The sequence below is a fragment of the Macrotis lagotis genome, chromosome 5, assembly GCF_037893015.1.
Source record: "Macrotis lagotis isolate mMagLag1 chromosome 5, bilby.v1.9.chrom.fasta, whole genome shotgun sequence".
NCBI lineage: Eukaryota > Metazoa > Chordata > Mammalia > Peramelemorphia > Peramelidae > Macrotis > Macrotis lagotis.
In genome coordinates this window covers 211,392,581-211,407,057 of record NC_133662.1, presented here as the reverse complement: position 1 = coordinate 211,407,057, position 14,477 = coordinate 211,392,581, and the positions used below count along the sequence as shown (strand labels likewise).

At 41.0% G+C, this 14,477-nt stretch overlaps 1 protein-coding gene across 1 annotated transcript in view; it reads left to right on the top strand.

The window, feature by feature from the left end:
* The first annotated feature begins 9,887 nt into the window (after positions 1-9,887).
* The window catches only part of LOC141488323 (mitochondrial adenyl nucleotide antiporter SLC25A24-like), a 43,544-nt gene continuing 38,954 nt past the window's right edge, over positions 9,888-14,477 (top strand). The window contains exon 1 of the mRNA XM_074188310.1: positions 9,888-10,131. Within this exon, the coding sequence (XP_074044411.1) occupies positions 9,949-10,131 (183 nt within the window). The 5' untranslated portion in view covers positions 9,888-9,948. The remainder of the gene's footprint in view (positions 10,132-14,477) is intronic.

Here is a 14,477-nt window from a genome sequence, read left to right as displayed (position 1 = left end):
GGGTGGCTTAGGTGGCATAGTGGATAAAGCACTGGCCTTGGAGTCAGGAGTACATGGGTTCAAATCCGGTCTCAGACACTTAATAATTACCTAGCTGTGTGGCCTTGGGCAAGCCACTTAACCCCGTTTGCCTTGCAAAAACCTTAAAAACAATTTGAGAATTTGGACATTTGCCCTTCTCCAGTTTTGTAGTACTTCTGTTTTCTGTGTTCATTCAAATATTGAATGAACTGAGAGTGGCTTCTCAATCACATCTGCCAATTCTTTCAGTACCTAAGGAAACAGGTTATCTTGGCCAGGTGACTAGGCAGTCTATAAGAAGCTCATTACTTAATCTGAGTATTAACCCTGTTAGTCATTTTTATTATGACATTTAAAGTTCAAATCAGAAGAAAACATTAGTACAATTTAAAAAAATCATCAGTTCCTTCTCTCTGTTGTCAGTTATCCACCCCAAGTTACATCTTTCCTTTTATTCTTTTTTCCCTCATACAGTTGATAAACTTTCCAAGTCTCTTTCCATTGTCCTTGACTTTTCTTGCTAGTCACAGTTTTTTTTTTTTTTGACTTTTAGCCCCCTTTATACCACTTTTACAGAGCAATTCTACATTTATATCCATCTTCTCCTGGTATTACTGTTTCATGTTTTTTATTTTATTTTATTTTATTTTATTTTATTTTATTTTATTTTATTTATTTGGTTTCTGCAAGGCAAACGGGGTTAAGTGGCTTGCCCAAGGCTACACAGCTAGGTAATTAGTAAGTGTCTGAGGCCGGATTTGAACCCAGGTACTCCTGACTCCAGGGCCAGCGTTTTATCCACTGCGCCACCTAGCTGCCCCATTTGTTTATTTTTTAAAAAAATTATTGGTTAGTGAGTTCCAGTGAATTCAAATAGATTTCTTCAGGTTCTGAATGGGAGCACTTTCCATCCCTTGTGTTGAATTCACTGAAGCATTTTTGTCCTTGAATTTCTATTTTTCCTTTGAAAGATGCCTTCCTAAAATCTAGGGTACATGTCATAATATGACCAGATTACTTCCCCTTTGTCACAAACTCTAGAAGGACATGGTTATTTTCCCCTAGGCTTCCCATTATTTTCATTTCTACATCTTAAACTTAACATGTTCATAACGGAATTCATTCTTCACCTGAAAAGTTCCCCTCTTCTTGACGGCCTTATTACAGCTAAGGATTCCATTCCCTCATTAACTCAAACCCCAGGTATTATCCTTGGCTTCACTCTCTCTCACTCACTCTATAATCCCACATGTTCAATATGTTGCTAAATTTTATTAATTCTTCCTTTGTAGTATCTCTCATCTGTGCCCTACTCTGATCTGATATTGCTACCATCCTGGTACAGAGCCTTATAACCTCATAAACTATTGCAATAGAAAGAATAACAGAGGCTTAGAGAGGAAGAAAATGATTTATTGTGATCACTTAGGAACTATCAGAAGCAAGATTTTAGGTCCAAATGTCTTTCTACTACACTATCCTGCCTAATTAATGTTTATTTTGTAGTTTTATCTTTTTTTTTTTTGGATTTATTTGAACCCCTTTTGTAGAAAATTATTTGGTGAGAAAACACTTCAACTAATAAACATTGAACATCAGAACTCTGCAAAAGCTAAAAAGCTAGACATGGAAAACATGAGTTCAAATTCTACATCAGGTAATCTAATTCTTTGTGACCACAAGAAAACTCTGAATTTCTTCTTTGTCATTTGCAAAATGGAGATAATAGCTCTTACTTCATAGGATTATTGGGTAAATCAAATGAGATAATGCATTATTACTGGAGTTTATCTCCAAAGGATCTTGTATATATCTGGTTTCTACATAGTTGTTTGCATGTTGTCTTTCCCATTATAAGTTCATTGAGAGCAGTATTTTTTTTTTTTTTTTGTATCCCCAGTGTCTGCAAGGGGTAGCTAGGTGGCACAGTGGATAGAGCACTGGCCTTGGAGTCAGGAGGACAAGAGTTCCAATCCAGCCTTAGTCATTTTATACTTACTATCTGTGTGACCTTGAGCAAGTCACTTAACACATATTGCCTCACATCCAGGGTCATATTCAGTCATCCTGATTCATATCTGGCCACTGAATCCGGAGGGTTTTGGAGGAGAAAGTGTCCAACTCACGTGCTTGCATTGGCATCACTTCTCTGGTCTTTTTCGAGGATGAAAGACAAACATCAACTGCATATAATAGGAATTTACCAACCATGCTTGTTGACAATTTGACTGAAGCACAAATCTTTTAAGTAGTTGCCAGCTGTTATTAGAATTAGTCTTCTAAAATCATGCTCCAAAGTCTCAATGTGGCTAGGTGGTAACCATAGATTTTTGAACTTATACCAGTAGAGTACAAATTATGTTAAGTTCTATTAAGTTTTTGAATATGACTGCCATCATCGTTGCTATGTCATCCTAGGAATAGGCTAGCTAATGACACAGAAGATTGTAATCTTCATTATTCAAATTTATATAATACTTTAAGGTTTGCAAAATCCAATACTCAGAACAATTCTGTGGGTTAGGTATTCCAGGAACCTTTCATACATGTAGAAAGTGAGGACCCAAGAGATCAGATCACAGAACAAGTAGGAATCAGAGGCAAGGTTTGATTCCAGGTCCTCTGACTCTAGATCTGGAATTTTGATTCCTGTGCTCCAGTCACTCCATTAATGAAAAATTTTTAATCCACTGTGAGAATGAATCTGTTAAAATAAAGGGAACTTCTCTTGATGGAAGAAGTATTTGCATTGACATAAAGTTTTCTTGAAGAGATGACAGTATTCTGACTTATTCATTTATGCCCTACCGGCATAGTAATTTATGGATATTCCATAAATGTGTGGTGTGACCAGGAGGTTGTTTGGGCACTGAAAAATTGTACTGATCTTTCATTTTTTTTTAGGTTTTTTGCAAAGCAAATGGGGTTAAGTGGCTTGCCCAAGGCCACACAGCTAGGTAATTATTAAGTGTCTGAGACTGGATTTGAACCCAGGTACTCCTGACTCCAGGGCCAGTGCTTTATCCACTACGCCACCTAGCTGCCCTGATCTTTCATTTTTTTCTTGTAGTTTGACTTTTTAAAATCTCTGCCACAGAGGGCTGGGACAGTGGGTCAGTATTCTTGTACCTCTGGTATAGGTATGCCTAATGAGAATAGGGAAGTACTCAGAAGGTGTTGTCAAAGACATAGCCATCACACACCCTGTGACGCAAGAGTTACTATTGCCCAAACCTTGAGTGTAATAAATGACTAATAAAGCAAATATCTCTCTGCTCAGCCCAGTAAACAGGAGCTTTTATCCCCTAGGGCTGCACACTAAAATGGGGCACACAGACACACAAGGGAGGTTGCTGGAAAAAAAATAAACCAGATCCCCTTGGGCTTTCATGCTCAGTCAAGAAAAAATGCTTCGAGAGACTTCTTTATTATTCTGTTTTCCAAAAGCTAGGAGGAAAAGCAAACTGTTTTCTGTGTATGATGGATTCAGGAGACCAAATGATTTAAACAGAATTTATTAGGGAGAAATGCAAAGTCCTATTCTTGAATTAAAAGAATCAAATTCTCACATCAACATAAGGTATAGGTACAGTAGTTAAGATAGTGGTTTATATGGGAATTTAGTGTGTTGCAAGTTTAATTTGAGTCAGTAACATGGAATGTTAGTTGAAAAGGTTAGACTGTTAAGAGTGGATTACTGGAACACTGAGGTGCTTGCATGCATGTCTCTCTCTCCTCCTCTCTCTCTCTCCTCCTCTCCTCTCTCCTCTCTCCTCTCTCCTCTCTCTCTTCTCTCTCTTCTCTCTCTTTCTCTCTCTCTCTCTCTCTCTCTCTCTCTCTCTCTCTCTCTCTCTCTCTCTCTCCCCCCCCCCCCCCCAGGCAGCTTTGTGTCTCAGTAGATAGAATTTAGGGTCTGGAGTGAGGAAGACTCTTCAAATCTGGCCTCAGACACTAGCTGTGTGATCTTGGCCAAGTCACTTAACTCTGTTTGCCTTAGATTCCTCATCTATCAAATGACCTGGAGAAGGAAATGACAAAAAACTCCCATATCTTTGCCAAGAAAATCCCAATTGGGGTTATGAAGAGTTAGAAATGACTGAGCAACAATATTGTTGGGAAGATGGAAAGTATGCAGAGGGCAACAGGCACTGGGAAGGGTCTCCAGATCATGCCACATGGTTGAAAAGCCTGGGGTTATGTAGCATGGAAAAGAGATGACTAAGGAGGAACTAAGGACTGAGGAGCTGCTTTTATGCATATGAAAGGTTTTTAATTGAAAGGTGAATTAAGACTTTTTCTGCTTGGTATAAGTTAGAAAAAAGGCAGACTTAGTAAACCTAAGGAAAAATTTTCTGATAAGAGCTTTCCAAATATGAAATGGGCTTCCTCAGAAGATAAGGACATTTTGCCTATTTAGAAATCTACACATAAGATGTAATAGTCATGCATTTTCTCAAAAAGCTTGGATGATGACATTTCCAGTTTAATACTCTACAAGGGGGGAGGTTTAAAAAGGAGATGCCAGAGCTTCACACAAAGGGTAGAGTAAACAGACGGGAGACAGAAACAGAGGGCTGCAGTCTAAGAAAGGGAGTATGGCTGTACTCTCAGGCCTTTGCCAAGGTGAGAGGCCTCAGATGTTCTCCAGTCTTCCCCTAAGGTTTCAACAGTTTCTGAGCCTGCCCTGAAAGGTTTTTGAAAACATTCCCAAATTAGAGGCAAAATTGCATCCTGAGCATTTACCACTGGGGTCTTGAGTTCTTCAATGGTTCTGTCCCTCTCTTGCTATGCTGAGGAGGGGAATAGGATTAGAATGGAATTGAATAACTGTTTGGAAACATCTTGCAGAGAATATTTTCACAACTTAATTCCCTTTCCTTTTTTTCATACTGCTTCATATATTCATTAAAATGTATCTTTTTGCTATTGTCGTTATGCTTCTTTTATATGGTGTAGCAAATAAGGGTTGAATGAATGGGGTTTGAGCTGGGGGTTGTGTGGTTGGCTTTCCAGGAAAAAAATACTACACACTTTAAAGCTTATTCTGCATTATCATCCCCCCCCCATCATATTCTTAAATTTAGGCAATCGACAAAACAAATATATGACTTGTATGGTTTTTCTTCCTGATTCCAGGTCCAGAAATCTATCCATTGAGGCACTGACTTGGGTTCAAATTTTGATCTTGCAACAAGATTGACCACCATTATGACTTAAATTTTCTTTTTAAAATGAGTGAATTGAACCAGATATTTACTTGGGTACCTTCCAAATATAAATCTATGTTTCTAGAGGAATATAGGTTTTGAGTTCCAAACAACTGAGTTACAGAGAAATTTTAGAACTTAGTCTCAAAGGAACAGGTAAGGGGATGATATGAGCAGGTTATTAAAATGTATATATTTTTATTTTATGTATATATTTTAAAAAAAATTTATTTAAGGCAATGGGATTAAGTGACTTGCCCAAGGTCACATAGCTAGGTAATTATTGTCTGAGAATGGATTTGAACTCAGGTCTTCCTAACTCCAGGGCTGGTGAAAAATATGCATATTTTTGCTGTTGTCTTTTTATATCTCTCATATGCTGTAGCAAAAAAGGGTTGGATGAATGGGGCTTGAGTTATGAGTCACATGATTGATCATTTACAACAGTCACAAGAAATCTTTTTATTTATTGACCACAAGTAATGAAGCAGCTGGGAGATGGAGTGGATAGAGTCCCAGGTTCAGTCAGAAAGATGGTTCTTCCCGAGTTTAATTTTGGCTTCAGATACATAGTAGTTTTACCCTGTTTGCCTCAGTTTCCTCATTTGTCAATTGCTCTGGAGAAGACAATAGTAAACCATTCCAGAATCTCTGCTATAAAAATTCCAATGGGGCCATGAAGAGTTAGACTGAAATAAATGAATAACAAAATAATTAATGATTTTCCCATGAAATATTGCTAATAATTTTTTCAGCAGTTAAAGCCCAGATGAATATGTGGCAATAATGGCATCTCCTCCCATTGCTGTCCCTTTTGATTACAAGACCTTTGGTTCAGGATTCTAGTCACATCTTTAGTGACTTTTGCCCTGTTTTGTCCAACATGTTACTAATAACATATATTGCAAATTCTTCCCTGGAATGTTACTTCTTTAATTAATTGCCCCTCTACAAATTTTTAGTATTGGACTTTAGGGCCCACTAGAAATTTGATCCATAAGAATTTCACTGACAGACTCAGATTGAAATTTCAAATCAATTTCTAACAAATACCTCACTTTCCTTAGTTTTCTCACTTTTACAAACTGAGTCATACTTGGAGATATCAATAGAGTTTGACTCTTTGGACTTTCATGAAATAAGGACTATGTTGAGAGGGCTTGAGTTGAAATACTATCTCTGCTAATTTCTGTGAAAGTTGTGTCTCAGTGTTCATTTTGAAAAGTTTGTACTTGACCTCAAAAGTCCTGTCTCCCCCAAATTCAGATTTAAATATGACAAAGAGGAAACAGACCTAGAAAGATGAAGCACTTGGTGGAAATCCCACAAGTAGTGAGCAGCCAAAGTAAAATTCTAACAGGTCCTCAATCAAAATCAAAATTTAGTGATTTGCCCATTGTGTCAGTCCTTTATTAAGTGCTTATTAAACAATTATTGTTTCTTATGTGCTAAGACCTGAGTTAAGAATTCAAGTCACAACAAAAAGACAAAAGTCCCCGTTCTCAGGAAGCTTACTTTCTAAAGGGTGAAGAGAACTTATAACATATAACATATATTATATATAGAACATATAGAAGAGGAAAAGCAGCAGGAAGATGTGTGGTTGGGGATGGGGGGTGGGGATGGGGATGGGTAGTGGTGGTGGGATGGTGGGGATGGGAGTATAGGGAAGTCAAAGATTGGAGTAAAGAGATTGTAGATTTTAGAGGAAGTGAACATGGATGACCTGGGTGTGCCTCATGACTCAGTTACAAATCCCATGAATAATCACTTTAAAAGCAGTTTAGATTTTTAGCATAATTAATTGAGTGATTCATTCATTCACCTCCATTGAAGACCTTTTCTGCTCAAGTCACTATGTAGGAATACCAAGAATTACAGGCAGTCTCTAGTTGTGCATATCAAACTTCCAAAGGTCTCATCTGAACAGTTTTGACTGATGGGTGATGGACTATGGGCTATCCTCTTCCCTCCTTGCTGACATGGGCTCATTATGTCCTTCCCTCCTTTTGTCTCTTCTATACTAGCTAGCAGCTGTCTGGGTAATTCACTCAGCTCCTCCTGTCTCTCACCTGCTCCCAGGATCTATTATCTGACTGGTAGCAGAGAGGTGTTAAATGAAGAAATTAAAACTCCTTCAATTCTCTCCAGGCCAGTCTCATTTACCAGAAGTGCAGAGTTTCCATTTATCTCCTAACCCATCCTAGTCACATTCTAAGCGCATTCTTATTCCTATCGTTTCCCTGTCAGTGCCCCTCCTTCTGTGCTTTTCATTGGAAGAGAAATTCGTACAATCATGGGCTTTAAAGTTAGAAAGGTCTACAAATATCTACTTCATCTATAAAATGAAGAAACTAAATGAGATGATGTTTACGGTTCTTTACAGCTAGGTGGCAAGCAGTGGGCTTGGAATCACAGACTCCTCTTGCTGAGTTAAATGTGGCCTCAGACACTAGATACATGATCCTGGGCAAGTTACTTAACCCTATTGCCCCCCCCCCCCACCCCAGTTCTTCATCTGTCAAATGAGCTGGAGAAGGAAATGGCAAACCACTCTAGTATCTCTGTCAAGAAAACCCCAAAGTTGGATCACAGAGAGTTTTACACAACTTAACAACCATTATATACAACATATATAAACTATATATATATATATATATATACGTATATATATACGTATATATATATATATATATATATATATATATATATATATATATATATGATAGCTATTTTGATTTTACTTTTTTGTCAAAGAGCATTCTGAAAATCTGTTTCCTGCTACTTAAATACAATCTATGGAACAAATATAGAGATTCAGGGCTATTCCCCCCCTCCCACACACAATTGGGGTTAAGTGACACAGGGCGAGTTTCAAGTGTCTGAGGCTGGATTTGAATTCAGGTCCTTCTGATTCCAAGGTGGTGCACTACATTATCTAGCTGCCCCTGAGGGCCACTGAGGGATACTAGACATCATCAGGGCATTCATCCATTGAACAAAGGTAGTGGAATGAAGGACATTCCCAGCTGGGAAAGGATGTTCAGTATTGATAGTCTCTCAGCCATCGGTTGGCCACATGGTTGGCCTTTGGTCATATATTTCAGTAGGAAGCTTGTTATCAAAGTGACCAACAATGGCCATAATCTTAGGCTTTCTGATTCCAGGTTGAGGACTTTATTTACTTCACTGCCTCAATGCCTAACTACAATGCTTTTCTTTTTAGTCTATTTTTAAAAGTAAAATTCTCATCCTCACTGTTAGGATTAGATATACGTAAAAGTCCAAGACTGACATATCCTATCAGAAGCATCAGCCCCAGCCAGAGTTACAGAGCATCCTCCTCCATCAAGGCTTCCTGAGGCACAGCACAAGGTGTTATCTCCCTCCTCAAATTCTCTAAGTGTAGCTTGTCAAACCACACTTCCATTAAATTCTTCTTTGTATCCATCTTATGTGTCTTATCTTCATTTTTTACCTCTTTAAGGGAAGGTACAGATCCCCCTCCCCCCCTGCCATCTTTAACACAGTACTTCCCTGACCCCCAGTTTTCTTTTTCAATAATATGAGGGGTTAGGATTGGCGTTAACAAGACTTGAGTTCGAATATGACTGGAGATTCTAGCTGTGTGACCTTGGGCAAGTCTCTCCCTTTGTCCGTTTTCTGAGAGAGACAGAGACAGAGAGAGAGAGAGAGAGAGAGACAGAGACAGAGAGAGACAGAGAAAGAGGGGGGAGAGAGAGACAGAGACAGAGAGACAGAGAGAGAGACAGAGACAGAGAGAGAGAGAGACAGAGAGACAGAGAGACAGAGAAAGAGGGGGAGAGAGAGACAGAGTCTGAGAGACAGAGAGACAGAGAAAGAGGGGGAGAGAGAGACAGAGTCTGAGAGACAGAGAGACAGAGAGAGAGACAGAGAAAGAGGGGGAGGGAGAGACAGAGTCAGAGAGAGACAGAGACAGACAGAGTGGGGAGAGAGAGGGAGGGAGGGAGACTAAGAGAGATATAGAGACAGAGAAACAGAGAATAAGAACACTTCCGTACAGTCCTTGGCGTTGTTGGGAGGATCTAATGAGATATTTGTAAAAACCAACGCAATGGTAGCCGCTGTGTAACTGCTTACACCCCCTTCTCTCTCCCCCCGCCATTCTCCCGCCCCCAGCCTCCTGGGCCCCTGGCAGCCCCCGCTCTGTGGCGGGGACCCTGTGCCAACCCGGCCCGAGGCCACCAGGACTGGGATGAGGGGACGAGCCGGCGGGACGGGGGCTGTTGGGGCTCCAGCGAGGCCTTGATTCGGGCAGATCCAGAGCAATGCCGGCTCTCTCGGGCTGCCCGGGCGCCCAGGCCTCCCCTACCACCGGACACGGGCCAGCCTCAGGCCCTCCGGGCCGAGCCCGGGGTTCGGGGAGCGCCGCGCCCCTCGGCCGTTAGACCCCTCGGGCCCGGCCCCGCCCCGGGCAGCTGCAGGAAATCTCCGGCTCCCAGCTCGGGCCGCGACTTCTCCTCCAAGGGGCGCCTTAGTGCCCGGGGCCGCCCGGGGCCCCACCCAGCCCGTGGGCAGGAACTCGGTGGGCGGGGATCCCCTGGCAGGCGGCTCCTTCTCCCTGGCTGTGCCGGCGGCGGCCGGACTCTGCAGCAGCCGGGCACGGCCCTCCCTCCCGTCCGCGGTGGCCCCGGAGGCTTGCCCCGTTGCCCGGCTCTGCCCCTCTCCTCGGAGGGCCATGCTTCGCTGGGTGCGGGGCTTCGTGCTGCCCGTGGCGGCCTGCCAGGAAGCCGACACCGCCAGACTCTATGGAAACCTCTTCCAGAAGTTGGACCGCAACGGGGACGGGAAGGTGGACATCGGAGAGCTGCAGGAGGGCCTGAAAGAGCTGGGCATCCCTCTAGGCCAGGAAGCCGAAGAGGTGGGTTGCGGGGTCGAGAGTGGCGATGCCGGAGAAGAGGGGCCTGGCCCGTTCTGGCCTGGCACTGGGTTGGGGAGGGGCGGAGGGAGGGCACTCGACGCCCGAACTGGGCTCGGCCCGGGCCTTGGTGGAGACAGCCTGGCCTGGACACAGAAGCCGGCAGGGAAAGGCAACGGGTGGTTCCCCAATAACGAAATTTCACTAGTTTGGGATGGCCGACTCTGGAGGCCAGTGTTTCCTCTAGTCCCTCTGTTTCTTTGTAGCCGCGGCGAAGCCCGGCCGGACTCGGATGAAACAGTATCCGCTCCAGAACACAGGGACGCGTTACACGAGATGCGAACATGTCTCGAGTGAAGCCACTGGCGAGCTCTTAGGGGCTCCTGCGGGGCGGGGTTTCTTACAGAGCTTCTCTCGACTTCCTGTTGTGCAGCCTAGAATTGCCTAAAATCCTGGAAGCTGATATCTTTGAATACATCCCCCGACAAGAGGGCTTGGCCCTTTGGGGCATTAGTTCTGAACGCAGACCCTCTGAGGCATCTTAATCATGATTAGAAGTTCAACTCCCTTTTAGTGTGGGAAGGTGCTTTGAAACTCATTCCCTTGCATACGCCTTGTACTCTCTATCCTGGGCTTGTTCTCTATATTACCACTAAGAGGGAAAATTATAATCTTGATGAATAAGGGGGTGAAACGACTTGGTTTTAACCATCTCTATTTTAATATCATATTTTGTATTTTCATTTACCTGCATGGTTATATTTTTATCTTTAGAGTCATCTATGCGGGGTCTTCAAAACGAGATAGAAAAATTTGTTTCCATGACTTAGGCCTTAAATGAACGTTATTTATCCTTAATGACGTGTCAATAGAAATGGCACAAATTTATCTAAAGAGTAAAAGACAAACAAACAAAAAGCAACCAACAACCAACAGCTTAAAAAATTGTTAGAAAGAAATAGTAGATGAACATTTCCAAACTAGTTTAGTATCATAGACTCATAAATTGAGAGGGTGAAGGGGGATGTTGCAGGTCACTTGGTCCAAATCCTTGGTTTTATGGTTGTGGGAACTGAGTGCCAGAAAAAAAGAAGTACATTTCAGTTTTTTAAGTTCACCTAGGGATTAACTAGAAAAGTCACAGTTTAAATGCCAGGTGTTCAGACTCAACACAACACAGGTTTGCGTTTAAGGAAAATCCCTTTACAAGCTGTATGGATGATGGATTGGAGAGGGGAGAGACTTAAGGAAGAGAGCCCTATTAGGAGGTCATTGTAGGACACCTGGTGAAAACCGTTCTTCCATTGTACCACACTACCTATAGTAATTATGCACTGGTGACTCATAGTAAACATCTTTATTAAGCATAATATTTAAAATTATTACTATTATTTATCATTTTTAAATTTAAAAATTAATATTTTAAAATTTTTCTTCAAACAATATTTGTTATTGTAAAAAATTCAGTATACCATATGGTTAAAGAGATGGTTTTATAGACAGGAAACAAGTGTTGTTCCTAGATCTTAAGCAAGTCACTTAAATTATACAAGAGTTAGAGTTATATTGTTATATGCCAATCTACTTAAGTGGAGAGAAATTCCATGCTGGGAGTTCCCCAAAACAGATGAAACTACAGGTCAGAGCAAAAACAAAACTTGAAAATTATCAGACAGTTTGTTGTGTGTAGGCTACTTCTATGAGTTTATTGAAGATATTTGAACAGATTTCAGATTGGGAACACATTGGAATTCTTTTCAAAACAGTTTCTAGTGCTAAAAGAAATCAGACTCCAATCAACAAGCATTTTTAAAGCAACTAGTAAGTGTTAGGCACTGTGGCAATTGTCAGGAATACAAACATGAAAAAAATTCATATTTAAAATTAATGTTAATATTTAAATATATACATCCACATATCTGTAGATATAAAATAAATACATGATGGAGGGAAGGAAAAGAATCCCTCACTGACAGATAGTGAGGGATTAAGAAAAGCTTGAACTTTGAAGAGATTCAGGGTTTTTAAACAGGAGGAGGGCATTGCTGCCACCAGGGGGACAACCAGTGCAAAAGAACAACAGGGCTAGGCGATGGAGCGCCATTAGCAAGGGCAGAGAAAGAAGGCCAGTTTTCTTGGACCCTGCTTAGTGTGAAAGAGTAATGAGTAAGGCAGGAAAGTTAGGTTGCAGCCAAGTGGTGAAGGGCTTTCAGTGCCAAATAGGGAAACTGGTACCTATTGAATACTAGAGGTAACAGGGAGTAGCTAGGGTTTTTTGAGCAGGGGAATCATGGGATCAGGTTTGTGTTTAATGGCTATGTGCATGATGAAATGAAGAGGGAAAAGACTTGAGGAAGAGAGCTCAATTAGGAGGTTGTTGTAGGAGAGAAGTGATGGTGAGAAGCGATGAGAACTTGAAGTAGGGTGTTTGTTGACTGTGTGAATGGAGAAAAAAGGAATAGAGATGCATGGGATCATGGAGGTAGATTTGCAATGAATAGATATGTTCAGTAAGGAAGAATGAGGAGTCAAGAATGATTGATTTTTTTCTTTTGAGTTGGAAGGGATTTTAGTGATCATTCAATTTAACCCTAAAATGTGTGATACTAAAATGTTAAAGTCTTAAGAGTTAGAGACAGGAAGACCTGGATTGGAATCTCACCTCAGACAGTTAATACAGTGGTATGACTCTAGGCAGGTCCCTTTTCTTCTCTGGGCTTCAGTTTCCTCTTGTGTAAGGAGAGGGGGTTGGACTCTAATGGTCTCAAATGCCCTTCTAGCTCTAAATCTGTGATCTCTTTCATTTTTACAACTGAGGGAAACTTTGAAAAATTCTTTGATTTGCCCAGGCTCACACGGCTGATGGATAGTCAAGACCATCAGGATGCTTCTCTCACGATTTCCACTTTTATTTCTCTTTCCATTCTACTTCCCAATTCCATTATTGAGGTAATCTGGGGCAATTAGGTGGTGGCATGAATAGAGTACTGGCCCTGGAGTCTGGAGGACTTGAATTTTTATGTGGCCTCAGGTACTTATGAATGTAAGATGTATGACCCTGGGAAAGTCACTTAATCTCCTAATTGAGCTCTCTTCCTAAAGTCTTTTCCCTCTTCAATCCATCATCCACATAGCTATTAAACATAAACCTGATCCCATGATTCCCCTGCTCTATAAACCCTAGCTACTCCCTATTACCTTTAGTATTCAATAGGTAATCTGTAATTATCTACTGCTCTTGCACCTCCCTCTCCCTTAATTCCTATCCAGTGAACTTGGAAATCAGGATGTCTGGTGTTCAAATCCTACCTTTTTGGTTTTCCTGTAGCTTATACCCCCTCCATAAACTCTTTGATCCAATGCCACTGGTTCCTTAAAAGTACTCTAGGCATTTTCACTGGCTGTCCCTAGAATGGTCTACCTCTTCATCTCTACTTTCCAACTTCCTTTAAATTCCATTCAAAATTTCATTTTCTAGATTCTAGGAGAAACCTTTCTCAACCTTTCTTTTTAGTGCCTTCTCTCTGCTGATTATCTCTAATATATCCTGCGTATATACTTTTATAAATAAATAAATAAATTGTAAATAAGTATTTGTATATTGTCACTCCTAATATACTCAGGTCCTTGAGAGCATATGGCATTTTGCCTTTGTATTATGATTGCTTAGAACTGCACCTTGCACACAGTAGATGCTTAATAAATGTTTATTGACTAATTTCTCTGATATTTTAATAACATCAACAAATTGTTTAACTTCCCTGAACTCCAGTTTCTTCATGTAATAATAATTCCATACAAATTTGTTGTGAAGCTCAAGAAGTAACAACAGTATGGAAAGTTCTTTGAAAATTTTCAAATTTTTGCATGTTAACCATCACCCCTCAGAGCTCCAAGTTCCTTGCTAAGACAACAAGTTATAGATGACTTTCTGTTCCATGCTGTTGAAAGCAGCTTCCACACTTCCTGATGCCTGTGTAATCGCAGTGCTGGACAGAAACATTTTATAATGTGCTTTGTAAACTTTAAATTGTTTTGTTAAAGTCCGTTATTATCATTACACCACAGTTCTTAGAACTTCTTCAAAGTGTTGCTATTACTTTTTTGGCAATTGCTCAGCTGTGTATATTGAGTTATGGGGTATGTGTGTGTGTAACTATAATAGAAGGGGGAATATGATTCCCCAAGTAGGAGAGGTCCTAATCAGTCCCAGGACATATGAGAAGGGACACAAACCACTTAGAGTATGTAGGGGAAGTTTTATGAAGAAGATGACATAGGGAATGCAGGCCTTTAAGGAAAGGGAAAAATTTCAACAGGTGGAGATGGGCCTGGGGAGAGAGCCAATT